Source organism: Lepidochelys kempii, chromosome 11 (assembly GCF_965140285.1).
Source record: "Lepidochelys kempii isolate rLepKem1 chromosome 11, rLepKem1.hap1, whole genome shotgun sequence".
NCBI classification, from domain to species: domain Eukaryota; kingdom Metazoa; phylum Chordata; order Testudines; family Cheloniidae; genus Lepidochelys; species Lepidochelys kempii.
The window spans coordinates 19,903,222-19,930,518 of record NC_136390.1 but is presented as its reverse complement, the minus strand read 5'-3'; the positions used below and the strand labels follow the sequence as shown (position 1 = coordinate 19,930,518).

The window sequence follows — 27,297 nt, the reverse complement described above, 5'->3', positions numbered from 1 at the left end:
TGGGCTAACTCCTTCATCTGGTGGAGATGAAGATATTTGAGAAGCAACATTAAGTGACCCCTCCAATAATTCTCCCTCCTTCATGGGATCCAGTACAGGACATTGAAGAATGTTAGCAGGATTTCTGAGCAGATGAGTCCTGCACTACACAAGCAGGAGATTTCCTTCTAGAAAATGTGTGAGATGAAGGACTAGAGTCTCTCACAGGCATCCCATAGAGGAAATGGCATAGACAGAGCCATCCACAGCGGAGGACACCATGTTGGAGAGTTCCTGTAAGGAACTCAATGCACTTTAAGACAGGTGCCTGAAGACCTGAAAGAAGATCTGAAACACCTGGATGGAGAAATAGTTTCCTCCTTTTCAGAGTCTGAAGAGAAAACGGGAATGTCCTCAGAATAGGGGGATGCAATTGTCGTCAGGGTTCTAGGTGGTCCAGTCATTGGAGAGAGACAATGTTCAAAACCACACATCTGTTGTGGTGGTTGGAAGTTGATGGTACTGGTGGTACCAGTAAAACCTCAGACTGTGGCAATGGCGCCAGGTGTATCGTCAGTGCCAGCAGTGCAGACACGATCTCTGCGTGCACTGCCAGTGTCCGACTGATCACTGAGTATGCTGACGACTCAGGCTGTGACAGGATAGTCTCGGTGACCGTGGTGCTGGGCACATCGATGGAGGAAGCAGTAGAATCAGCTGTATCAAGGGGAGAATTAGGTAAGAAAAAACAAAGTAGTTCTTCTATGGATAAGAAGGCCTGTGGAGCTGGAGGCACTGGAGGTGAGTGTACTGAGCTGACAGTGCTGATGCAGACTGAATTGGCTGACGAGAGGCAGAAGGACCCGGCACTGGTAAAGGCACCAGTCTCAATGGCCCCAAGAGAGCCAGAGTCCATGGTGCCTCCTCAGATGGAGTGGGTGAGTGCTTAGGTTTTTGGGGCTTCGAACCAGTACCAGAGGACATAGAAGATTTACTTGGAGACCAAGTCTTAGCGTTTCTGCCAGGGTCAGGATGTCTAGAACACTTTGAGTCTGAGGGATAAGATGACTTTTTTCACCCAGCTTGTGCTTCAAGTGAGAAGCAGCTGGAGGGGCACTTCAGAATGAATCATAGTTCTCTGTATCTCAGTCAGGGCCTGGTTCAGATGCAGGTCACATTGCCTCCATCATGAGGTGAATCTTCAGGCAACTGTCCCTCTGCTATTTAGTCCTGGTGAGGAAGGAGGTACAAATGGAACATCTGTCCCTCACATATCCCTCACTTAAACAACTGATGTGCTGTCTGTGACAATGAAAACAGTCCTGCACGTAGCACATTGTTTAAACCCCAGGGATTTTTTCATAATAAATCTCTCAGGGAAACTGCTAAACTACAGCTGCCTAAGTAAACTATTAAACATCAACTAAGTATATTCAGAAATGCTGTCTAACCTGGCTCACCAAAGCAAAGCTACAGGGAGCTCAAATCATCATTCTGGGTAGTGAGAAGGAACTGAGAAGGAGCTGGTGGACACGTCCCATTTATGCCCTCACACAAGAGCATGAGAGCAGAGATGTGTGCACTGGCTAGTGGCATTCCTGGCAAAAATCTCCGACAAGCGCACAGGGCGAACACACACCTGCAGAGGAATGTACATATGCACAGCCACTTGAAGGAGAACTTCTCTGTCTGGTAGCTATAGTAAACTTGTATCCTCTTGAATTAAAATGGGACTCATAACATATACTGAGATATATTGAATTCAGTTATACAAACTTGACAGTATGGCTCAACTAACCTTAACGAGACTTGGAATGTACAATATCTTACGCATGTAAGATATACTTGGTATATATACATACTGGGTCAGACCAATGGTCCAGTTTCCAATCTTTTGACAGTGGACAGTGCCAGATGCTTCAGAGTGAATGAACAGAAGAGGGCAATTTATCAAGTGATCATCCCCTGTCATCCAGTTCCAGCTTCTGGCAGACAGACATTTAGGGACACCCAGATCATGGGGTTGCATTCCTGGCCATCTTGGCTAATAGCCCTAGATGGACCAATCTACCATGAATATATCTAATTCTTTTTTTAATCCAGTTATACTTTTGGCCTTCACAACATCCCCTGGCAACAAATTCCACAGAATGACTATGCATTATGTGAAGTACTAACTTATGTTTGTTTTAAACATACAGCCTGCCTATTAATTTCATTGGGTGATCTCTGGTTCTTGCATTAGATGAAGAGGTAAACAACACTTCCCTATTTGCTTTCTCCTCAACATTCATGATTTTATAGCCCTCCTTAGTCACTTCTTTTCCAAGCTGAAAAGTCCTAGCCTTTTAATCTCTTCTCATATGGTAGCTGTTCCATACCTCTAATAATTTTTGTTGTCTTTCTTTAGTTGATCTAATAACATGAGAATTAAGTCTCAAAAAAGTTTTTTTTTTAAATACAGCTTGGAATTAATATTCTTAGCATGTTGGTTGTTAAATAATATATATGAATTGTTCATTTGTGTTACAGGAGTACTATTTTACTGAACTGATGAAAACTCAATAGACAAAGAACATGATTAATCCAAATATTAATCTTTGATCATTTCTATTACATGCTTTGATCTCTGCAATCCAGCTAAAAAAAAACCCTCCACAGAAGCTATCAATCTGTTTTGTCTTTGCCCTCACATAAATTGGACTATGGACAATTAGAAATTAACGCATACCAGAAGCTTTGAAAATTATGTTGCAGATCTATTTTAAATAAAACCTACAGTACTTCTCTTCAACTGACCTCTCCAAGGATTTGAAAAACTATGCAAGACTAGATAAGGCCCTAATCCTGTAACTTGTTTTGTGTGGGTGGACACCTATACCTGAAGTAACTGGGGCTCTACACAGATACAGGGACCTGTGCTCACATACTAAGCTACAGAACTGGGGTCTAAGGAAGTATCATAGAATCCTAGAATATTAGAGTTGGAAGAGACCTCAGGAGGTCATCTAGTCCAATCCCCTGCTCAAAGCAGGACCAACACCAACGAAATCATCCCAGCCAAGGCTTTGTTAAGCTGGGCCTTAAAAGCCTCTAAGGATGGAGATTCCACCACCTCCCTAGGTAATCCATTCCAGTGCTTCACCACCCTTCTAGTGAAATAGTGTTTCCTAATATCCAACCTAGACCTCCCCCACTGCAACGTGAGACCATTGCTTCTTGTTCTTCCATCTGCCACCACTGAACAGCTGAGCTCCATCTTTTTTGGAACCCTGCTTCAGGTAATTGAAGGCTGCTATCAAATCCCCCCTCACTCTTCTCTTCTGCAGACTAAATAACCCCAGTTCCCACGGTCTCTTCTCGTAAGTCATGTGCCCCAGCCACCTAATCATTTTCATTGCCCTCCGCTGGACTCTCCCCAATTTATCCACATCCCTTTTGTCATGGGGGGACCAAAGCTGGATGCAATACTCACCAGTGTCAAACAGTGAAGTACTATTTACATTTTTTTTTAATTCTTAAGATGATAAATAATTATTTTAATCATAGTAAGGTTAGCTGTGCTGAAATTTTGAATCCTGAAATATACAATAAAGCACAAGAGAGGAACTACATTAAAAAGATATCCTGAAAACTCTCACCAGCTTTCCTTTTCCACAACATAAATCCTACCAATAACTCTATGTAAAAGTTTATTTTCAACTATGACTGAATTTTCAGATTTTGGAATGAATTAGTTAGATGATCCTTTGTATACAAGTATGTTTTCTAAATTGCATTTTTCATGGGTGGGTAATTCAAAAACAGTCGGATGGATTTTTACCAAATGTAACAAAACAAAGAAAAGTCCTTACATCTATTAAAAAACCTGAAAAAATGTCAGCAGATCTCATTTTCTAATGATTTACTAGATGTTTAAGTGATTATCATGCTTTTAAAAGTGGCACAGAAATTTATGTTGCTCTTTATTATTATTTATATTACTGTCTTTACATGTCCTATGGATTGCATTAACATCTGCAGGATTGGGGATGTATTTGTGTTCTTTACCAAACATAAATATTCCAAGGATTGCAGATAAAATGTGACAATAGTCTTAGAAACAAACTTACCTCCAATGCCGCAAGTGTTTGAACATTCTGACCAGGTTGACCATTTGGAAAGCTGACAGTTCACAGCACATTCCACAAGGCAATGAATGCTCAATTTTTCAGGTTTTTCCAAGTTTAACTGTATATATATATATAAAAAAACAACCTAAAATGTCACTTTGTTATTGCTGGTCATAAAATTAGAAAACTGAAAATTCATAGTGACTAAAGTGATACTCCCAAGGTCACCATTTACAGGGAGATTTTTCAGCAGTAATAATAGCTTTCATTTTTATGACATTTTACATCTCAAAGGCTCCCCAGACCCTTGCAAACTTTGGGCCCCATTCTGCAAATCATTATTCACATGACTTCAAAAGGACATAATCCTTTACTCATTGACTGCTTGTAAATAGGGTCTGTAGGACTGAGTTCTACACACATACAGACATTACTCCATCATTGAAATCCTCCTTTAGGGTAGAAAGAAGAAGCTAGATGACTAATCAGTGCACATTATTATTCTGGTACTCTTGTTATATTTTGGTTCCTGAAAACTTCTGACCCTAGCTAAATCCAATATTGATCATAGCAACTTATCTATGCCAGGTGAATGGTAACTTCAAAGCTCCAGGTGACAGCTTGGTGTAGAGGTTAGAGTACCGTAATTTCCAAAAGAACTGAGTTGTATGTTAGACTTTAAGACTTTCTTTAGTGTATTTATAAACTTCACCTGCTCACAGTAGTTCATATTCACTGATTTTCCATCACTGCGCATACAGCTCAAAAGACGTCTCCGAATCCCTTGTCCACAGGTTGCATTTTCACTTAGCTGACATGTACTCCAATCTAAAGATATAGTGTAATTGCATTTAGTACAGCAAACCATCATTGTACTTCATTTTTATCTTGAATTACAAAGTGAGTTAGTTATCTTCATTTAACTGTGGGACTTTAGAAGGTGAAGAACAAGGCAGATAAAAGGAAGTTATTCTTAAAGAAAATAAGCAAGTCTGAATTGGGAAATTCACTATCATCTCTCTAATGTCCCTTAAAAAAAAGCAACACATCAGAGTATGTCAAAAACTGTTTAATACTGATTCAGTGTATCGTTTGAAAACAGTTGGCACATGCAGAAGGCCACCTCTTGCTTTTTTTAGCTGTCTTCAACTGTGTGTTAAGCTCCTACAGTCAGTCTTGATTGTCATTGCATCCTTCCAAAATTTTGTGAAAAAGGAAGTCACACAAAAGTGAGCTTTTAAAAAAATAAGGATGAAAGAAAAAAATAATGTTACACCCTTGAAAATCATGAACAATCCGAAGTGTGGTCCTGCTCTGTAAAGTGACCCTCCGAAAAAGGATATTATGAGGTTTCATGTCTGTCGCTCAATGGCTTCCAGTTCAAATGCATTTCGATGATATGAAGAAATGTCACCATTTCTAACTGGTAAACCTACAAACTTAGTCTAGGATCTGAAAGTTAAGATGGGTACTGTCCACATGTATCGGCACTAGCTGAATTGGCTAAAGAGAGGAAAACATTTGTCTGCAATTTTGTTTCCAAAACAGCTATAATCAGTTGTAATTAAGATTCTGAACAACAAATTTGACTCTCAAGTACACCTGTATCACCTATATTGTCTTCAAAGTATACTCTTGGTGTCATCTGGGTCTGACTGACTTCAATAATACTGACAATGCACAAAAAAGAATAGACTCCATTTCATTCTTGCTTATTTATGATGTTTTTGCAGTGATAATACAAGTAATAAAATCTTATCTTATCCGAATATGCACAGCTTTATACATGCGCTTAGCTCTAATGAATTCAGTGGAACTACTAACACATTTAAAGTTAAGCACCTGCAGGATTGGGATGTTAATCACTGCAGTAAAGAGACATAACTAAATACAAACAAAGAGCAGGTCTGCTAAGTAATAAGGTGTTTTTATACATAATTATTTTTAAAAGTAGAACTGCACTTTAATATTATACTTTAAAATTATCATGTCACATTCTTAACTTTGTAGCAAAGAGTATACTGAGAAATATGACACCTTGCATTTTTCTTGTGAATTACTGTTCCGCTTACCTGTTAGATTGTACTGATATTGAAAGCAATTTTGATTGAGGACACAAGGTTGCATTTGTGAATCTTTAGGACAAGTCTTGGTATTTAAAGGAGATCTTAACACATGTCGAGTCTGTGTTTGCATAATATTGGGGTCACATACCTAGATAAAACATTGAATAGGACAAAAGATCTTAGTAAATATTATAGATATGTATCAGCTGTAGCTGTTACATATATTTGCTATTCTGGCATCAGACCCCATTACTTTTACCTTTGTGTTGTTTAAGACATTTTAAAAGTCTTCAATGCTGGACCTGTTTTGAAGGCAGGATCAACAGTTAACAAATTCTGAACCCAGTTCTCCTAAGCCTTGGCATCTACTGTGCTCCTCTGTGAGATTATTGAAATATATATAACTTTTCTAAATATCAATCCCATCTCTTCATATCAGTCCAATCAGGGTAATGGGTTAAGGCAGATGGCCAAGAAATAATTTTAGTAGTTTTCTGCTTCACCCCCATGAGATCCCCAAGCAGAATTCTGTAGCAATAAACACAAAGAAAAATGAGTTACTACAATAATTTTTGTTTCCCTAGTTGTTATAGCTGAGCTAAAATGTGCCTTGCATCTGAGAGAGATGGAAGAGATGTCTGTCTGAGACACAGGACTTCACTGAGTGACACTTGCATCATATGATTAATGCTTAAACACTCCTTTCTCGTGACTCTCAAAAAATCATTAACCATCTGCCAGTCACGTTATTTGTAACTTAAAGACCCCCACTTAAACAGATAGCATCATCTGATAGGAATCTTTAATACCAGGACTGTATGAAACATTATCAAGGAATATAGGATGGCTGTTACCAAGTTGCAAGTTAGAAAGATTGTAAAGATTTAAAGCATATATTTTCTGCTAGAAAGGAAGAGAAGAAATTACAGCAGAGCATTCATTTATTTTATATTACTTTCAGCACATACTGTGTTTGACATTGTAGACAACATAGGGCCACATTTTCAAAAGCATGTGCTATATTATGTAGGTATCTGTGTGCACATGCAAATTTAAATGCAAATCTGTGTATCTGTGCATACAAACCAGTCCTGGCATCTGCAAATTTCAGTTTCACTGTACACGTCGGGTGCACCCAGAATTGTGTGTACAGTTAGCCTCCATGTTTTTGAAAAAATGGCAGCCAGAGAGATGTTTTCTTTTGCCTGTGCATCTGTTAACTTTTCTTTGTGGGCCAACTGAATGTCAATCAGGTGGGGGAAAAGTCTGGTCCCTCTTAGGTCAACAGTGTAAATACATTGAGCGTATTTAGTGCCTCCCCAAATATCAGCCAAATTGTCACAAACTCCCCCAACCCAGTACAGCTGCTTGAGCTCTTGTGTGATGCTACCCAGAAGGAACAATCTTAGTGGTCTAGTTTCAATGACTAAAGAGCCTGCGAGATTTGCAGAGGCTAATTAGGGTTGCACAGAGTTAGAGTTGTAAGTGTCCTCGCCTATAATACATTCTTATGAGTGGTTACTCATAGTTACTCTAGTAGTTACTCTAAAGACAATGGGATTATTTAAACAAGTAAGAATTACGCACAGGAAGAATGAGTGCAGGATTGGGCCATAAAACAGACCCTATGAACAGAAGCTTTGCCATTGTCAATTAGAGCAGGACTGGACACACAGAAACAGGAGAACCAATAAAGCATGCTACTAAATGTTGGGGTACCACTGAAAGCACCAAACATCAAGTCCCCAAAACACAAACACCTCAAAATTTTTAAGAGAAAACACACACTGACAAGATTTGGCAAGATACAAATGTAAGGCTTTGGACTCTGAGTAATAAAAATTCGCCGACAAACCTATGTTTGCAAAAGATAAAGAAATGTTGAAGGATTATAGCATGCTTTGCCCCAATAATCATAGAGCGCTCTGCAACCCTCCACCCTACCCCTAACAGACTAAGGGGTAACATATACTGACTTATAACATAAATATAAAATGAAGGATTGCTAAATGGTAAAGTTAAGAGCTTGGTTAGTTATATTTTAATGATTTATAATTATGGACAGGGAATGAGTATAGATAAGGTAACACTACGACCAAGCTTTTGCTGGCATAAGTGTGGTTTTGCCACTTCTTTGACATAGAATCACTGGCTGGTCTGCTTAAAATTAGGTTACTGCTGAGAGAACAACAGTAGTAGGTTGTGCCGGAAGTTTTGAGGTGAAAACACACAGACCTATAACAACAAGAAACCTTTTACTGGGAAAACTCATGACAAAACCTACATAAACAACAACAAAACTGCAGAAATTATGTAAACCAAAGTTTTGCATACCTAATGTACAGGTTCCATAAAACCCAAAGGGGTCACATGCTAAAAACTGATTGGATAAAGATTAAGTAGTCTGAAATGTGGAAATGTATAAAAATCCAAGTGAACAAGGCCCAAACTGGAGAACACTGGACCAGAAACTGAAAGGTGGAACTGAAAGACCATGACATAGATCAGAAGAGGCAACGATCAACATGGAAGTTGAAAGGACTTCCCGCTGCCCCAGAATGTGGTAACTTGGGCCCTACCAATTCCACCTTGTCTGTTATTATTATCAGACAGAAACATGTGTCCAGACATTATAAGTGACAATAATTCTGTTTGAAACTGATTAAGCCTAAATTGGGTGGATTTATGACTCAGTTTCCCCACTTTAACCACCAACATAAATACCTGCTGAAAGCCTGTATTAAATGTATACAGTGGAAGCAGTTGAAAAATTGTTCATGAGTATACTTAATTCACGATAATATGTCGTTAGTTCTAAAGACTGCTCAAAAGAAGAACAATAAAGATACCAAGGAAACTCTGGACAGCAAGATGTAAGAAATCTTCTATTTTCACAAATGCTTGGAAATTTCAAATACCATTCTTCAATAAGTCATGCTGATATCAGTTTAAAAACCACAGCCTTATTGCTTTGCAGCTGCCTGTGAATACTGAACTGAATGTGGGAGAAAATATGAGTAATGCCCTTATTATGAATATTAAAAAGCAATGTCATTGCATTGCAGCACAAAATCTCACCTCAGTTAGACTGCTGTAAATCTAAAACATCTTCCCTGACATCAGTGGAGCTCCTCCCAATTTATACCAGTCTAAGTGAGAGCAGAGTCTGTCCCTATCTTGGAAAACAGCCAATGATGGCTCAGCTGAATGCGCTTGCCCAGTGTTCAGGGAATACTGTTATGTTCTGATAGTTATTATCACCTTGTCAAATAATTTTACATGGTAGTCTTATTGAAATGTACATTGTTATTCAGGAAACAGTCATCTACTCATCTAAAATAAGCAATTATTCTTAATTATCTGAAAACTAATCCCGTGATAAGTGTCTACCAGTAGTTTATTACCTTTCTTGCAATGAATGTGGTTGTTTGTTCTCACAGGAAAGAATAACTTAAATGATTTGCCAATAAAAATCAAAGAAGGTATTTCAGCAGACACTCCTAGTTAGTGTTCTTCTGCATAACTTTACTTTACAAAAATCAATAATTGTGCTCAAAGAAGCAGATATGTGCTGGCTCTGAAATACCTGCTTCTGTTTCCTTCAACAGGATAATATGCAGGCAGAAAATATGTACTCTTCGCAGGGATATAGCATCGTCCAGTTGTGCATGATTATAGGAGATTAACATAACTCAGCACAGCACATTGTATACTGTGGCAAAATACCTTGTTCGCCTCAGTAGGCTAAGTCCTTTTTAGCCTTGGAGACTCACGTTTGGGGTAAGGCGAATCCTTATAGGTGGCACAGGGTCCTGCTACTCCTCTCCTCAGTCAGTCCCTTGTGCTTGTTTTCCTTCCCTTCTGGGGAGCGAGTGCAGCCTCCCTACTGGGAAGGTCTGGTGTCTTGCTTCAAACAGCCCTACTGGCAGCTTCCCTGCTCCTCTCCCTCCCTCACTGTCTCCCTCCTACCACCCAGGGGAGGGCTTAAAAAGGTCCCAAGTAGTTGGAGTCAGCTGAACCTAATTGGTTCCCTAGCAACCCCTTTTCCAGCTGAACCCTATTGCCCCCTGGTTCTCTCTCCTCAGTGGATAGGGAGGAGCCTTTTAATCCCCTGGGATTTTTGAAAATGTGCACCCCTCTTTTGTAGCTGTTTGTCCTGGTTTACCACATATCCCATCCCCTCCCCCCCCCGCTCAACACTACGGGGTTGGGCTACTTGGGTCGGAAAACAGTGCACTCTCGACAGGCCATCTGCATTGCCATGTTGGATTCCAGACCTGAAGTGGAAGGGTTGAAGTGACAGGAACCATCTCGTCACTCTGGCATTTTTGTCTTTATTTTGGTGCATCCACTGCAAAGGGGCATGGTCCGTGTCGAGGGTAAACCTCCGTCCCAGTAGATAGTAGCGGAGGCTTTCTATGGCCCATTTTACCGCCAGGCATTCTTTTTCGACAATGACGTATTTCTGTTCCCTAGGCAGGAGCTTCCTACTGAGGAAGAGGATGGGGTGTTCATCATCCCCAACCATTTGTGGAAGTACCGCCCCCAACCCTACATCAGAGGCGTCGGTTTGTAGGATAAACTCCTTCCCCCAGTCTGGGGCCATGAGTATGGGGTCAGTGCAGAGGGCCGTCCATAATCTGAAAAAGCATCTTCAGCCGTGGTCGTCCATCTTACTATGTCTGGGCCCCAAGCTTTCATTAGGTCCATTAATGGGCATGCCCTGGTGGCAAAGTGGGGAATGAACCGTCTATAGTACCCCACTAGTCCCAGGAATGTCCTGACATGTTTTTTTCAGAGTGGTCGGAGCCACTTCTGTATAGCTTCTAACTTGTTGAGTTGGGGCCTCCCCACGAGCCTCCCCACTATATACCCGAGGTATTTGGCTTCAGCTAGCCCGAGCGAACACTTGGAGGGGTTTGCCATCAGCCCGCCTTCCTCAGGGTATCCAGCACTGCCTCCACCTTCTCCAAGTGTGTCTCCCAGTTGGGGCTATATATGATAACGTCGTCGAGATAGGCTGCCGTGTACTTCCCATGTGGTCGCAACAGTTTGTCCATGAGCCTTTGGAAAGTAGTGGGCACCCCATGCAACCCAAAGGGGAGGACGGTGTACTGATATAGTCCCTCTGGAGTTGCAAAGACCATCTTCTCTTTGTCGGCCTTGGCCAGGGGGATCCGGCAATAGCCCTTGGTCAGGTCATGGGTAGACATAAACCATGCTTTTCCCAATCTGTCAATTAGCTCATCTACCCGGGGTATAGGGTACGCATCAAACGCATCATTCAGATTTCGGAAGTTGTTGCAGAACCTCACGCTGCCATCCAGCTTAGGCACTAAAACCATTGGGCTTGACCATTGGCTATGAGATTTTTCAATGACTCCTAAGGCCAGCATTTTCCTGACCTCTGTCCTGATCTCCTCTCTTTTGGCATCCGGGATCCAGTATGGCTTGACATTCACCTTCACTCCAGGCTCTGTGAGGATGTGATGGTGAACCTCAGTAGTCCTGGCTGGCTTTTCTGAGAACACATCCTGGTTGCGTTTAATCAGGCGGACCACTTCAGATCGTTGCTCCGGAGTCAACTCCAGGGATATTCCCACTTGGTCGGGCTGGTCGCTTTTAGGGGATGGTGCCCCTAGTGCAACCACATGCGCTTCTCTATCCTGCCATGGTTTCAGCAGGTTTATATGGTAGATCTCCTCCAGCTTCCGGCAACCTTATAGTCAAGTTCTCCTATGACTTCTATTATCTCATATGGCCCCGCCACCTGGCCAGGAGCTTGCTCTCTGCCGTGGGTATAAGCACCATTACCCGGTCTCCCACCTGGAACTTCCAAGTCGTTGCTTGGCGATTGTAGTATGTCCGTTGGGCCCCTTGGGCCTTCTCCAGGCGTTCGCGCACAAGGGGAGCGACCTGGGCTATCCTGTCTTTCATTTGCAATACATGTTCAATGATGTTTCTCCCGGTGTTCGGCTGTTCTTCCCAGCCCTCTTTGGCCATGTCCAATATGCCCCTGAGGTGGCGACCATATAATAGCTCGAATGGGGAGAATCCAGTGGAAGCTTGGGGAACCTCCCATACAGCAAACAGCAAGTAAGGCAGCAGGGTGCCCCAGTCTTTCCCGTCACGACTAACCACTTTCCGTAGCATGTTCTTCAATGTTCTATTGAAGCGTTCTACAAGACCATCAGTCTGGGGATGATAGACTGACGTCCTGAGGGTCCGTCCGTATATGGAGCATTGTACATAGGTCCTTCATTAACTTAGACACAAAGGGGGTCCCTTGGTCCATCAGGATCTCTTTAGGTATCCCTACTCTGGAAAAAATCCAGACTAATTCTTTGGCTATGGTCTTTGTCATAAATATAAAGGGAAGGGTAAACCCCTTTGAAATCCCTCCTGGCCAGGGGAAAGCTCCTCTCACCTGTAAAGGGTTAAGAAGCTAAAGGTAACCTCGCTGGCACCTGACCAAAATGACCAATGAGGAGACAAGATACTTTCAAAAGCTCGGAGGAGGGAGAGAAAAAAAGGGTCTGTGTCTGTCTGTATGCTGGGTCTTTGCTGGGGATAGACCAGGAATGGAGTCTTAGAACTTTTAGTAAGTAATCTAGCTAGGTATGTGTTAGATTATGATTTCTTTAAATGGCTGAGAAAAGAATTGTGCTGAATAGAATAACTATTTCTGTCTGTGTATCTTTTTTGTAACTTAAGGTTTTGCCTTGAGGGGTTCTCTATGTTTTTGAATCTAATTACCCTGTAAGATATCTACCATCCTGATTTTACAGGGGGGATTTCTTTATTTCTATTTACTTCTATTTTTTTATTAAAAGTCTTCTTGTAAAAACACTGAATGCTTTTTCATTGTTCTCAGATCCAAGGGTTTGGGTCTGTGGTCACCTATGCAAATTGGTGAGGCTTTTTATCCAACATTTCCCAGGAAAGGGGGGGTGCAAGTGTTGGGAGGATTGTTCATTGTTCTTAAGATCCAAGGGTCTGGGTCTGTAGTCACCTAGGCAAATTGGTGAGGCTTTTTACCAAACCTTGTCCAGGAAGTGGGGTGCAAGGTTTTGGGAAGTATTTTGGGGGGAAGGACGCGTCCAAACAGCTCTTCCCCAGTAACCAGTATTAGTTTGGTGGTGGTAGCGGCCAGTCCAAGGACAACGGGTGTAATATTTTGTACCTTGGGGAAGTTTTGACCTAAGCTGGTAAAGATAAGCTTAGGAGGTTTTTTCATGCAGGTCCCCACATCTGTACCCTAGAGTTCAGAGTGGGGGAGGAACCTTGACAGTCTTGGACATGGTGTTCCGTAGGAGTATGGCCTTGGGATATCAGATGGCATAATCTAGTACTACCAGAATGTACTGATGACCCCGGGCTGACTTCTCCAGTGGCCCTACTAGATCCATAGCTTTTCACTCGAATGGGATTTCAATAATTGGTAGAGGTACCAAAGGGGCCCTTAGGTGTGGTCGGGGTCCATGTAACTGACATTCTGGACAGGAGGTACAATATCGCCTGACAGCTGCATAAATGCCGGGCCAAAAAAACCTTTGAAGAATCTGATCAAGGGTCTTATCTACTCCTAGATGGCCCCCAAACAGATGGCTGTGGGCCAGATCCATCACGCCCCTCTGATGCTTCTGTGGGACCAAGAGTTGTTCTACAACTTGCTCTTGGACCTGGACTACTCTGCATAGCAGATCACCCTTAACCACATAATATGGCCCTGGGCCCTTGACTCACCCCTCCCGGGGGACCCCATTTACCCTGACTACTTCTTTACAAATATTTCTGTATATTGGATCATTGGCCTGATTCTGACCAAAATTCCCGAGTGAGGTCCCCATTTGTCTAAACTCAAGGGGATCGACCTCTGTCTCCCCCTCTGGGAAAACCCCCAGGGAACAAGGTCCAACTATTGGGTCATTGATCTCCTGCCCCGCCCCGCTGTCCATTGAGCCACCTCTTTCCCCTACAAGCATAGATTTCTGGTACTGGGTCAAGATCCCCATTCCTCTCCTTTTATCCGCCCTCCGTTCCCTCCGAGTCTTCCGGGGCTTTCCCAGAGGGGAAAACAAATCCTGGCCAAATTCCTGGAAGGCCGGGGTGGGGGGGAGGTTATTTATCTGGCCCACCCCCTGGGTCCCGGGTTCATTATTTTCTTCCACCTTCTCCCCAGGGAGTAGGCTAAATCAAATCCCAGGAAGTTTCATCCAATAAGGACTGGGTAGGGGAGTTTCGGAACTACTCCCACCGTCACCTTAGTGGGGCTTCCGAGAACTTCTATTTTTACGGGGATGGTTGGGTAGTAACTGACATCCCCATGCACACAGGATATTCCTGAGCGTTTGGCCCGGGATAGTTGGTCCGGCCCGACCAGCTTTCCCGAGACCAGCATGATTGCACTTTCCGAGTCTACTAACGTGGTGGTCTCTATACCATTCATCTTAACGGGTCTAGTGTATCTATGAGGGACCATCGCAACCCCTACTAGACTTATTAGATCACATGGTCCCCCTATTATCTCCCAGTTTGCATTGCATGGGCTCTTCTAGATTTGGGCATTGGGCAGCGATATGCCCCAATTCTCCACATGCATAACATTGGTATCCTGCTCGGGGCATCCCCCAATTTTTTGGGCTACTAGGCTCAGGGGATAAAGCCCTTCTCCCCCAGTCCTCAAGTCTCTCCGGGACATCTGGCTGCTCTTCGGCCTCCTTCCTCCCCTCCATAGTCTGGCCTCGTGCTAGGGCAAACCGGGGCCTCGGGGCAGAGACCTGTCTCCGATTCTGGTGCCTTCCTTCCCTGGTGGTCCGCAAAAGTTCTTGGGCTGCTAGGTGTCTCTCTATGAGGGCAACTAGTTCATCATAGGAGGAGGGATCGCTTTGGTGGATCCACCCCCGTATGTCCGGTGGCAACCACGTCATGTACCTGTCCAACATGAGGATTTCTACTATCTTCTCCGGCCCATGGGTCTCAGGGCAGAGCCACTTCCAGGTGAGGTGGATTAAATCAAATAGCTGGGACCTCAGCAGTTTGCTGTCCCAGTATTTCCACTCATGGAAGCGCTGGGCCCATATGGCTGACATCACACATGACCTTGCAAGGATATCCACCTTCAGCTGGGTGTAATCCATAGCTGTCTCTGCGGTCATGTCGAAATAGGCCTTCTGGGGCTCCCCACACAGAAATGGAGCCAGGATACCTGCCCACTGGTCTTGGGGCCAGGCCTCCCGCAGTGCTGTCTTCTCCAAGCCGAGGAGATATGCCTCTATATCGTCACCTGTAGTCATCTTCTGTAAATAGTTGCTTGCCCGCAGCAGCCGGATCCCCTGGGGCCCCTTGCGTCAGTGTGGTCAGGGCTTTTAACTGGTTCACTACTTCATTCAGGGTGGCTCGATCTTGGGTTGCCTGGTTCATCATTAATTGGTTCGTCTCCTGTTGGACGCATACTGACTCTTGCTGGGCAGCCATCTGCACCCTGGTAGCCTCTTGTTGGGCCGCAGTGGCCTGTACCAATGCCTTCACTACATCCTCCATTTTTTTTTGTGTGTGTGTGTGATTTACCCTGCTCTGAGATGGCTTGCCACAGAGCCTTACTCACTCACCACATCCCACTTCTCACACCAAGTGTGGCAAAATACCTTGTTCGCCTCAGTAGGCTCAGTCCTTTCTAGCCTTGGAGACTCACGTTTGGGGTAAGGCGAATCCTTATAGGTGGCACAGGGTCCTGCTACTCCTCTCCTCAGTCAGTCCCTTGTGCTTGTTTCCTTCCCTTCTGGGGAGCGAGTGCAGCCTCCCTACTGGGAGGGTCTGGTGTCTTGCTGCAAACAGCTTACTGGCAGCTTCCCTGCTCCTGTCCCTCCCTCACTGTCTCCCTCCTACCACCCAGGGGAGGGTTTAAAAAAGTCCCAAGTAGTTGGAGTCAGCTGAACCTAATTGGTTCCCTAGCTACCCCTTTTCCAGCAGAACCTTATTGTCCCATCGTTCTCTCTCCTCAGTGGATAGGGAGGGGCCTTTTAATTCCCTGGGACTAATTACTACCCCCCTTTTGTAGCTGTTTGTCCTGGGTTTACCACAATATGCTGTCAAATTGGAACACAGATTTACTGGAAAGCAGGGCTATTTTCCCTCTCAGGTATCTTCCTAGCCACAGCAGGTAGCAGAACAGCCATGATTCAAACAGGTCAGAGTGAATCTTGCATTTACTGATATCCAAATAAATAAGTAGCCTGCTGCAGCTCTGATAGCCATCGTTTTGATCAGTTGTGCTGATGAGCCATGATGTTTGGAAACAACAGTATGCTTCAACTGTCTCTGAAAAATAAAAGATCTCAAAGGAAAAGCGTTCAACTGATCAAGCTGTGTCCCTGGGAAATATGCAAAATGCAAGCTATACCAACTGTAACTAATATTTGGTAGCATTATTTGTTAAATTTCCCTTTACCTAAGTTGAAAAGTCAGTGTAGTGCTAGAATTGATTTTACTCTTTCATGTTATCTGTTTAAAAAATTGAAGCAAATATTTTTGGACTGAGTAAGACACAGGAAGGGATGACTTGCAATTAAAGAAATTAAGGCTTGTATTTTCAAAGCTCCCTTTGGCACCTGAGCATCAAATCCAATGGAACTTCAGTGAGAATTGGATATGTAACTCTTTTAGGAACCTTTGAAAATCCAGCCTAGAAGAATAAAATATTTACAGTTTGGTTAATTGACTAAGAAGGTTATAACAGTGTGCGTGTAGTTGAGGGGTACAAACTTAGTGAACACCAAGGAGGAAGAGGGAATGGTGAGGGTGATACACAGCAGGCGTGAAGTAAACAAATATTTAGGTTGCGTACCAGGAAAAACTCTAAGTGGTGATATTATTAGTGGTGACATTATAATTGCTAGCTGTTTAGATCACTAGGTCCTGCATTGGGATCTGCTAGTGCAGACATCTGCACCTGTTAGTAGAGTCACAGCGATGTCAGTCGGACATTGCACTGCACATTAGCATGTTTGGAAGGGAGACTTAATCAGCTCTGCAAACGTATGAGTGTTTGTATGTATACCAACCTGTTACGAAATGTGTCCTCATCCCAAAGAGCTTGCAATCTAAACTAGACCATATACACAACTAGGCAAGATACAGTTTGGAGAAATAAGGGTGGGGAGAGATTATCTGAGGAAAACAAATTAGAAATAATTCCTGGAAGGAATGGATTTTGAAGAGGGATTTGTGGCAGGCTAGAGATACACATGAACAGAGAATGATGCAAGAGCAGGGGCCACAAAGCTGGGAGTGAAGAAGATGAAGGGAAAGAGTGACTATTGGGAGTATAGGGAGTGAGAGGAGAAGAGGGAGGTAGCTGTGAGCAAGGACAAGTTTTTGTATGGTCTTAAAGATGAAGAAGAGGCACTTGTGTTTGATCTCATAAAAGAAACAAAGGAAAGAATTCACTGTTGACTAGAGGTGACATGGTTGGAAGGACTGAGCAGGAAGGTGAGTACAGCAGCATTTCAGGTTGACTGGAGATAAGAGAGGAGGGTCAGGCAGGGGACTGTTCCAGTGATTAAGGTGAGTGAAGCCCAAGGCATGGGAAGAGATTTGGATAGTGCAGAAAGAGGGAAAAGGATAGTACTATAAAGGAAGAAATTACAAGATATCATGAGAGCTTTGCTCTGAAATGCTGTTCTGTGAGAAATGTTAGAGTCCTCATAATTTGAGACATCTGCCACTAGGCTGGAGAAAGCAGTAGGAAATATACCCAGGGAAAAACTCTGTTTTAGAAGGGGATGGATTAACAGTTCTCGTTCATTGCTAATGCATATGAATTTATATTTTTCATACAAAAGAATTACTGAGATTCAACTGCATCTTACAGAGTTTCTTCACTTCTGACAAATCTTAGTCCATTAAATAGATGTCATAACTGACTGTCTTTTCAAAGAGTTTGTTTTCTCTCCTAGTGTTCTAGTAATAACTATTATTTTCTTTGATCAAAGATTAATCTTCTTTTTACTAGTTAGGTAAGTGATAATCTCTTGGTAAGGTAGTCCCAGTTGGTTCTTGCCCTGCATGAGCTCATGTTTCTTGTAGAGGAAAAGAATTGTAACTTGAATCTACACTATAATTTGCATTATATTTGTACTGATAAACATTGGTTTCTTTCTACACTGTGGAAGCTGAAAGGTGGGGAAGGAAAAAATGTGATGCAACCAAAAGACTGCAGATTCAGGGTCTGAAAACAAGATATGTTGTTATTAAAGGACTTATGGGAGTTGAGTGCCTAACTACTCTATGTGCCTTTAAAAATCTCCTTTTGAATATCTATTTGTTTACACCATGTAGTTACATATCCCATGAATAATATTTGTACCCCAATTCATTGGGGGGGGGGAAGGGAAGGGAATTATTTGTCGGTGAAACATTTAGCCTACAAAAATGAAGGCACAGCTGGGGCTTAATTGAAAACCATTTACAAACAAGTTCCAAGACAAAGCCCTTTCAATCCAGGCACCCAATCCTACTTTCACTGAAACAAATGGCAATTCTGGTCTTAACTTCAATGGTAATAGGCTCAGGCCCTAAATTAATATCTTAGAGTCTGAAGTCAGTAACACTTTCACTTGCACAAGTGTGTCAGACTCAGCTGCAAGGAGTTTCCTTAACCACATAACTTTACTGACATGAGCACCTTCCAGTTCCTATCTCTATATGACATGTATGGCGTTGAACTGGACTCAGAGATTAGTTTATACAAACTACCAAAATACAAAAACATGCCAGAAGCAAACCATTTCAAAACCAGACTGGATCAGCATGTGCCACAAGAGTGCAGTCACTTCAGAAGGGTGAAAGACATCATCTTAATTCCAACAGAGCAAATCTTCGTAAATATAACTACTGTATTTCTTGTAATCTGCTGTAACCACTTGGCCCCACTATAAACTAACACAAAAGGAAGTATAGGATATAATCAGCACAGATAATCCACCTTTGTTTTGACAAAGGGAAGACATTTATGTAACACAAGAAAAGTTTGTTATGGAAGAGGATGGTAAAAGATGAGGAATAAAATTGTAAGGCTATAAAATGCTAGGTTGCCAGGTATGAGTTTTACAGTGTTTCTAACATATATCTAACAGTCCCTAGTATATCACAATTTAAGCCTTGTTTATGATCCATAAATGAGTTATCTATCTATGTACCTAGGTTTTCATAACCATGCAGTACAAAAGTTGGAACACATTAGCCAAAGCGTTTAATTTATTGAAATGCTTGTGGATTGCACTATACATGGCTAGCTACATTATGTTTAACAAACTACTCAAAGAGATGCGCAACTCTTAAACTTGAGTACGTGCAGTCGTAGCAAGTGGGTTTGACCAATTTTAACTGTGTTATGAACCATTCATCATAATCTTCATGAAGATGTAAATGTTCTATACAATAACATGACCAGTCCATTATAAAGTAAATGTATTAGCCTATACTGTTCATGTGGGGCTTTCTGCACTCTGTAATTATTTAAAAGGAGCTGATACATTTATTCATCCTGTACTTATTAAAATAGTTATTCTTTCCTCACTGATTTCCAGGTAATCTTTAAAATAAAGCAAGAAACCTGGACTATACTGCACAGTTATATAAAACCAGACCTAGGAAATGTATTTAGCAATAATAATTAGCACTTATATGGTGCTTTACACCTTCAAAACACTGTACAACATCTCTTTCGGGTACATTTTCCTGATTTAACAGGTGGGAAAACAAAAAGTGAGAGCAAAACTTCTGACCTCATTTATATCTATGCAATTTCATTGATTTCAAGAGGGTGGCATGTGTGTAACTGTAGTCAGTATTTGGCCCAGACAGGCTAAGTGATATGCCCAAGGCATACATGGTTAGTGGCAGAGCTGAGGTTAGAAATCCAGTGTTTCTTGCTACCACTCCATTACTTAAACTGCAGAACTTTGCACTCATTTATCCACAGGTACACTGCCAACAGAAATAGCGTAAATTTTCCCCATAATGTCCCCTGACAAGAATACTTCCCACCCTGGACTTGGATAGCCCATCTCTAGTCTTGGAAATATAATTCCATGTCTATTTAATTCTTTACTCCAGTCTCCATGTCTTGAAGCCTCTGAAAAGACTACTGATAAAGGTATCAGTTGTGATGAAAATTTTAGTAATGTATACAGTTGTCTATCAAGTCTACAAGCCAACCACATCTCTTGCTCCCACTTTTAAAATCAGTCAGTATTTAAACATTATACAGATTTAAGAGAATAATAACTTAATTGTTACATATATAGGGCCACACATTGGTATTGATCCATGTGGAGAACAACCACTGAAGCAGGAACAGCTGCTCTCACTGAATATATATGTAACCTTGTATAATTAACTAATTCCAGTCTCTTTACTGTAAATGCCAACAGCTGAGGCAAACAAGGAGGTCGCTCAGATCTGATATGGGGGCTATGACTATGGCTATGATATGGGGAGCATGATAGCAGAAAGCTAATAAAATAAAATTGAGATAATTATTCCAGGGACTTTCAGCACAACTTGCATATTAACTCAGCTTAAGAATGCTTTAATGAATTCAACTGAAGTCAATTAATTACATTTCCAAGTCAGATGAATCCACAGTCAAGACACTGTAGGTACTGCATGTTATTTGATCACTGAATATTTAACAGAGATGGCAGAATTTCAGTTTCTGGACTGTTTAGCTGGTTCTTTGAGCAACCAGGTGATGTCTGAACACATTATTATAACTGGAACTCATATGAAATCTCTAATTTCCTAATGAATTTTCAAAACAGGCAAGCTTCAAACTGTTTTTATTTTGAAATGAATTAAAGCCTTCATGTTGAAACTACATGGATGTTCCTTAGTTACAAAAAAGAAAACTTTATGGGCCAGAAGAGGGTCTTCTACCAGTGGAAGCCATGTTGGATTTACTCCTTACTGATAGAGAATGTCAGAATAATAGGGAAGCTTAGAATAAGTAACCTTGAGCTCACTGAGTTCAGCAAAGAAAGGAATGGAATCACAGAAAGCAACATTCAGGTATTAGATTTCAGAAAGGCACATTTGGGGTAATTGAGAAAGGTAGTGTACAATGGGAAGAAGTATTAAAATCCGCCACTGAGCAGTAATGGTGGGAAATCCTAAAAGGCACAATAATCAAAGTACAGCAAGCTGCAGTTCAACTGGAAATAAAGAATCCAAGATGGAGCTGCAGAAAAATCTGAAATGAATCAAAACCATACTGGAAACAGAAAAGGGAGTGAGCAAACAAACACAAATTCTTAGAGTCAGAGGAAGTGTCCAAAAAAGAGAAGAGCAGGAAAAAAATAATAATCAAAGTTTACGATAACCAAAAAGGTATAACTAAGGCCTTTTTCAAATATATCAGGTGAAAGAAGAGGTGAGGAGTCCATTGTTTGAGCACTGACCTCTTTCAAGTCTGACTGATTTCAAGAGGAGTCAAGGGCACACAGCGTCTTGAAGGTTAGGAATCCACATGAGGAAGAGGATATATAAAACTATACCAAACAAGACGCTAAAAAGTACACCATGGGAAACAATCCTTCATTGACGAGGAATAGATTGGATGGTCTAAGAGGTCCGTGTCCAACTGCTATGATTCAGCGAATCTCCTACTGGAATGAGTTTATTATCAGTCATTATCCAAATCACTTAAATTAAGAAAACGCAGTACACGAAGGTGTCTGGGAAGGAATTCTAGCATGACAAGAATCATAATCAAGTATTTTTCAATCTAAGACTCACAGGAGTGGGTCATTTCAGAGATAGCTATGACATGGTGGCCATTTAGTCCTGTCAACTGCTAAGAAGTTTCATGAACACTGACTATTCTCAAGAGAGCTACAAATACCATGGGAATGGAGAAGCAAATCGGGTGAGTCTACAATTTTCCACAATGCATTCTGGCAACCTGTCTCACAAAAATCTATCGCTAAATGTGTGTGAAATATTTCAATCTATATATATATAGATATATATACTATATATATATATACACTATACTGTACTATATATATTGATCTTAATGGGACGAAGATCAGGCCACATATGTATAATTTTGACAATCATGCTTTGCCTTGAGAGTAATAGATCCATGATTAATAAATTTGCTGTCACCTATTTAAATGTGTCATAATCTAACTTAAAATTATTTAAAATAATTTCACAGTTCTACCACTGAAGTTTTTTAAAAAGAGCAATAAAATATAGGGGACGGATGGCTCAAAAACAGAACTTTAACCATTTGGATGATGCATTAATATCTACCAGGAAGTTGGTATCAACTAAATGTTGTTATTGTCCAATGTGTTTTTGGAGACCTAAATGGAATGAGAAATTGGTTCAGTTCATTTCTTTGTGGACAGCTGTCCACACTACAAAAACAGCCATCATAAACAACAGTAACTGGCAGCCGTGTTGGCAGAGTCAGTAGGGTGCCATGGAATCGACATACTTTGAAATGATAATATGTTATCACTCCTAGAAGAAGATTGTTTGAAATATGTTGGCTGAAGTGTCACGAGGAAGCACGCACCACCATTGTCCATGCTGTGCTTATTCTGTGGGTAAATAAAGGTCACAATAACAAATGCCTGCGCTCTGTGCATACAAAATACTTGTGTTTTTTAAACATTCATATTTAACAAATGTAAACAAACGTATTTAAACATTTGAAAGCTATTCACGTGTAAATGTCTGCACCTGCAAGACTTGGGCACATGTATGTATACGTGCATATGCAAGAAGCATGGTAGAGGCCTTGCTGAAAACATACCCCTTAGTACCTCAATCTAATGTTTTTCAATGGCCACTCTGTGTACATATACTTCAACCACCTCCAATTTCTTCATGTCTGCTGTCAGCAACACCATTGTCAATATGAGCAACTATTCTAGAAATTCATAAAAGCAACAGTGATTTGCTTTTCACTCTTTGATAGAGCCTTGTTTACTCTGTAGTGTCCAAAATTATTTTATTCCAAAAGTGGTGCTGCTATAGAAAATGGTCAGATCCTACGTTTGTCTGTCAACTTGTGCTGTTAATAATAATTTGAATCCATATAGCAACTTTCATCAAAGGATATCAGTGCATTGTACAATCCCCATTTAATTAAACCTCCAAGCATCTTGTGAAGAAGGTATTATTAATTATTATACCCATTTTAGAAATGATTAAATTGAAATACAAGGAGGTTAAGTGATTTTCCCAAGATCACAAAGTGTGTCAGTGAACAGAAATGAGAACTGAGGCATCCTGATTCCCAGTTCTCTACTCGAATCATCATATTTCCTGTCTTCCTATAGTATTTGCCTTTACTGTAGTATCTGTGATACAGACCAAGCTATTCCAGTTCTACTCAGGATCCCCATCCCTTCAAAGTCTCCAAAGTGGTCTCATAGTTCTGTCTTGACTGGTGAGGCATAGAGCACTTCTTGCATGGCACGAAGGGCTTTGAACTCCCACTGGGCCAATGTCATTTGACTATGGGGCAAGTGACAAGTCCTGAGTTCTCATTTCAGTTCTCTGACTCAGTTTGACACTTTGGGAGTTGAGAGCATTCAGCCCCTTATGGGTTGAGTCTGTATCGCCTGAAATGCCTGATTTTTGCTTAATGAAATATAACAGTAGGGTATTCAAATGTGATCAGCATTGGCCTAGCTCTGTTCTCACTGAAGTTCTCACTTACTTGTATGAGAAGTGTGTTAGGCCAATAGTGAACCATTCTGAAAAATCTACCCATGAAGACCAGTGTTTTCTTTGCTGTTAAGAAACAGAGCTGTTAAATTATCTGTGTTACTCAAAATAGCATAGGAGTTGAATGTTTTGGTGACTCTCTAAAATGACTGAAGAAAAGGATCATCATTTTACAATTTACATCAAGTATTCAGAGTTCTCTGTGCACAGATTTCAGGCTGAGTTAAGCCCTCAGAATATACATGTTGTCAACTGGAGATACTGAAGTTACACCTCAAAGACCTGGATAACTCCTGAGACAGGATACCCATTGAACTGAAGTCAGGGTGGATATTTAACTACTGTAGTACAGCTGCCCTGGAACAGGTTTTGCTGGGTCAGTACTGGAAATTTTGATTCACTGGTGCTCTCATGTAATTTGTGTAGCAGTGTGGTCAGAAATGATATTTTATTACAATGGTTAAAAGTTGGAGGTTTTTTAACCTCTGAGTTTCAACATGCTCATCATTAAAGGTGATGTGCATTGCTTTTTCCTAAAATAATCCTTGTCCCCGTCTGAAAGAAAACCTGATGTCTATTTCTGTTCTTTTTTGCACATAGTTTAAGACCTCATGCATCTGGCAGTTCAAAATGTTATGACTAAGACTTGGTCCAGCTTTTATTCCTTAGAATCCAAAGTACCTTCTCTACCATGGGAATCTTCTTTCATGTCACCACTTGAATGGTTGGCTTAGTGATAGAGCTGAAAACTGAGTCTCTGTTTAATTCGTAGATTGTACTTGGAACATCATTTAATAAGTCTCAGACCCAAACAAGCTACTGCCTACACTTAATATTCCCAACACATTAGCTTGTTAAGCAAACTGTATATACAGCTCAGGAATATAAATCTAGAACATAATTTCCTAAAGCTAAACTCCCTGCTTTTCCTTCACTGAAGTGTATTTAAACTAACAGTATATTTCATCTAGTTTACATAGTGTCTTGGCCAAGAATCACAATGCAGGAGGACTAGCTGGCTCACCAGCCAGGAGGCTACACCACAATCACACTCCACAGTATTTCCTCTCCGGTGCAGATTTTCCCCAGCCTAGAACCAGACATCGTCCTCCTTACTACAGAGTCTCCTCACTCAGATCCTTGCGCTGGTCTTAGTTGTGGGTTGATAATATTCACAGGTGCAAACAAATCTGATCCTGTAATTCTTATTCACATGAGTAGCCCCACTGAGCACGTGGGACAACTTATAGTAGTAAGCACTGTGTTTGTTAGTTGCTTTTGCAAGATCAGACCCTCAGTTTGTAAACTCTTCAAGACAAAGACCTGTTATTTTATGTCTGTTAAGCATATATATATATGAATGTCCAGATGATAATCAATTGTCAATTTAAAATCAAACTGCAGCAGCACATAAAGGCCTCCCTTTCACAGCAAGTGGGTAGCATAACTTTTAAAAACAAACAGTCTGTTCAATAAACTGAATTGATGCTGACACTTCTAATGCCCTAAAATTTCTGGTTTAGCATCTTCCAATGGTGAGTCTGTTACACAAGATCCGACAAAGGGGAAACGTTTACAGAGTTGGTCATTTCATGATAGCATGAAGAACATCTATTTCCATTCCTGGAAAGACTCACTGGTGAAGAAAAAGACATTTCCCAAGACAAGCTGCTGCTATCACAGTGGGAGTCTGAAAAACTATCCAAGAAAGAGATATAGGTTTGGAACAAAGTGTTATACTGCATCAAAGCCCTGCCGCACTTGGGGTAAGTACAGGAATGAAAATACAATTTTTATTTGACATGTCCCCATGTGGAAGGAGAGAAGCTTGCCTGACTGTGCAAGGAAACTTTCTGTGCCTGCAATAATGGAAACACATGCCCAATAGCTGTTCACACTTTTGATAATGAACCCTATAATACAGGGACAATGTTTATCTGTCATTTAAGTACAGTGCTCTCATATAGGTAAATTACATAAGACAGGTGTGTTACAAAACCTGTCTTGATTTTTCTAAGTTAAAATAATAAAGTAAAGCTGGGCAATTAGTGTGTGAATCATAACACTAGCGAGTGAGAAACACTCTGCTATGTCATACCCACCAGGACCAGAAATCTGCACAAGATTCAGAGTTTCCCTCCATCCTTCTCTGTGAGGGAGTGTTTGGGGAATAACGTCATGGATGTAGGGACACTTACAAAGAGCACGGGCATTGGGATAAGTGGCCTGTGCCTTTGCACAACTCACAGTCCTCTCCTTTCCTCATGGCACTATAGCTCAATCATGCAACAATGGGATTCTCACTAATTGCTGTCCCAAACACTGCCTCAAGAGTGTTTCAAGGTGTGAAGAAGGAAGCAGTGCCAGATAACAATGCAATTCTGTGCAGGTTTGAGGGGGGGAAAGCAGTCATCGTCTCAGCCCCAATCTTGCTTTGCCCAGAGCCAGGTGGTTCTAGTGCTATGGTTGACCTGTAGATAGCTATGAGAGTTGTATAACTCCACTATAAAACAATTACCTGTGCCCGTATAGATGGCCTTTCCTGGGAGTCAGCAGGCGATATGCCATGGAGCTGCTGCTCTCTATCCTCTTTGTACCTGCTTTGGCACCAGTCCAAATGGAGCCCCAATCTGGTCATCTGTCATAAATAAGTACTATGTGTTTTTCGAATTAGTTTTTCTAAGGCAAAGTCTTTGGAGAAATAGGTGACATCTAAAATCATCAAGATTTAACCAGTCTGGACATAGAATCCATTGAGCTTGACTTCCCTTGGAAAGTCAGTTATCCTTGGTACTGAAACGTGTACTACAAAAAGGGAGCCTAAAGTGACTCAAGAAGAGGAAACTGAGAAGCAGGCATGAAAACATTCCCCTAAGAGACACTGTAAAATCCATTTACCTGTGGACACTGGCTCCATTGTCCCCAGTCAGACATTACACACTCATTAGGGCAGTAAAGATTACACTTTTGGGTTTCATTAGGGATTTCAGATTGATCACACAGCGTAATGGGCACAGTCTTGCCTTCACCATCCTCAGCAGTATTTACACATCTACAGGGAGAAAATTAATAATCTATTACATCTGGTAGTAACAGCTTAATGTATAGAACAACAGAGGTGCTTATTGACAACAGATCTGTATGTTTCCAAATGAGCCATTATATATACCCCATGGGTCTGCACAATAAAGCTGATCAAACTATTTGTTACAAATAATATTAATTATGAATTTATGCTAACTCAATGCTGACTTCCTATATGCATTTGTTATTTGTAAATATTCAATAATAATTGAATAATTTTAAACTATGAGATGCAAGCTTTAAATTTTGACGTCTTGCTTTGTGTGGTTACCATGTGAATATGAATAAATAATTGGTCACCTATGTCA

General features: G+C 41.2%; 1 protein-coding gene across 2 annotated transcripts in view; it reads right to left on the bottom strand.

Annotated features, from left to right (window-relative positions):
* THSD7B (thrombospondin type 1 domain containing 7B) overlaps positions 1-27,297 on the bottom strand; it is a 518,592-nt gene that overhangs the window by 34,222 nt on the left and 457,073 nt on the right. For both annotated transcript variants that reach the window (XM_073305365.2, XM_073305366.2), the window contains exons 17-20: positions 26,804-26,957; positions 6,164-6,305; positions 4,804-4,919; positions 4,092-4,209 (exon numbers count right to left, since the gene is read on the bottom strand). In XM_073305365.2, the coding sequence (XP_073161466.2) occupies positions 4,092-4,209; positions 4,804-4,919; positions 6,164-6,305; positions 26,804-26,957 (530 nt within the window). The remainder of the gene's footprint in view (positions 1-4,091; positions 4,210-4,803; positions 4,920-6,163; positions 6,306-26,803; positions 26,958-27,297) is intronic.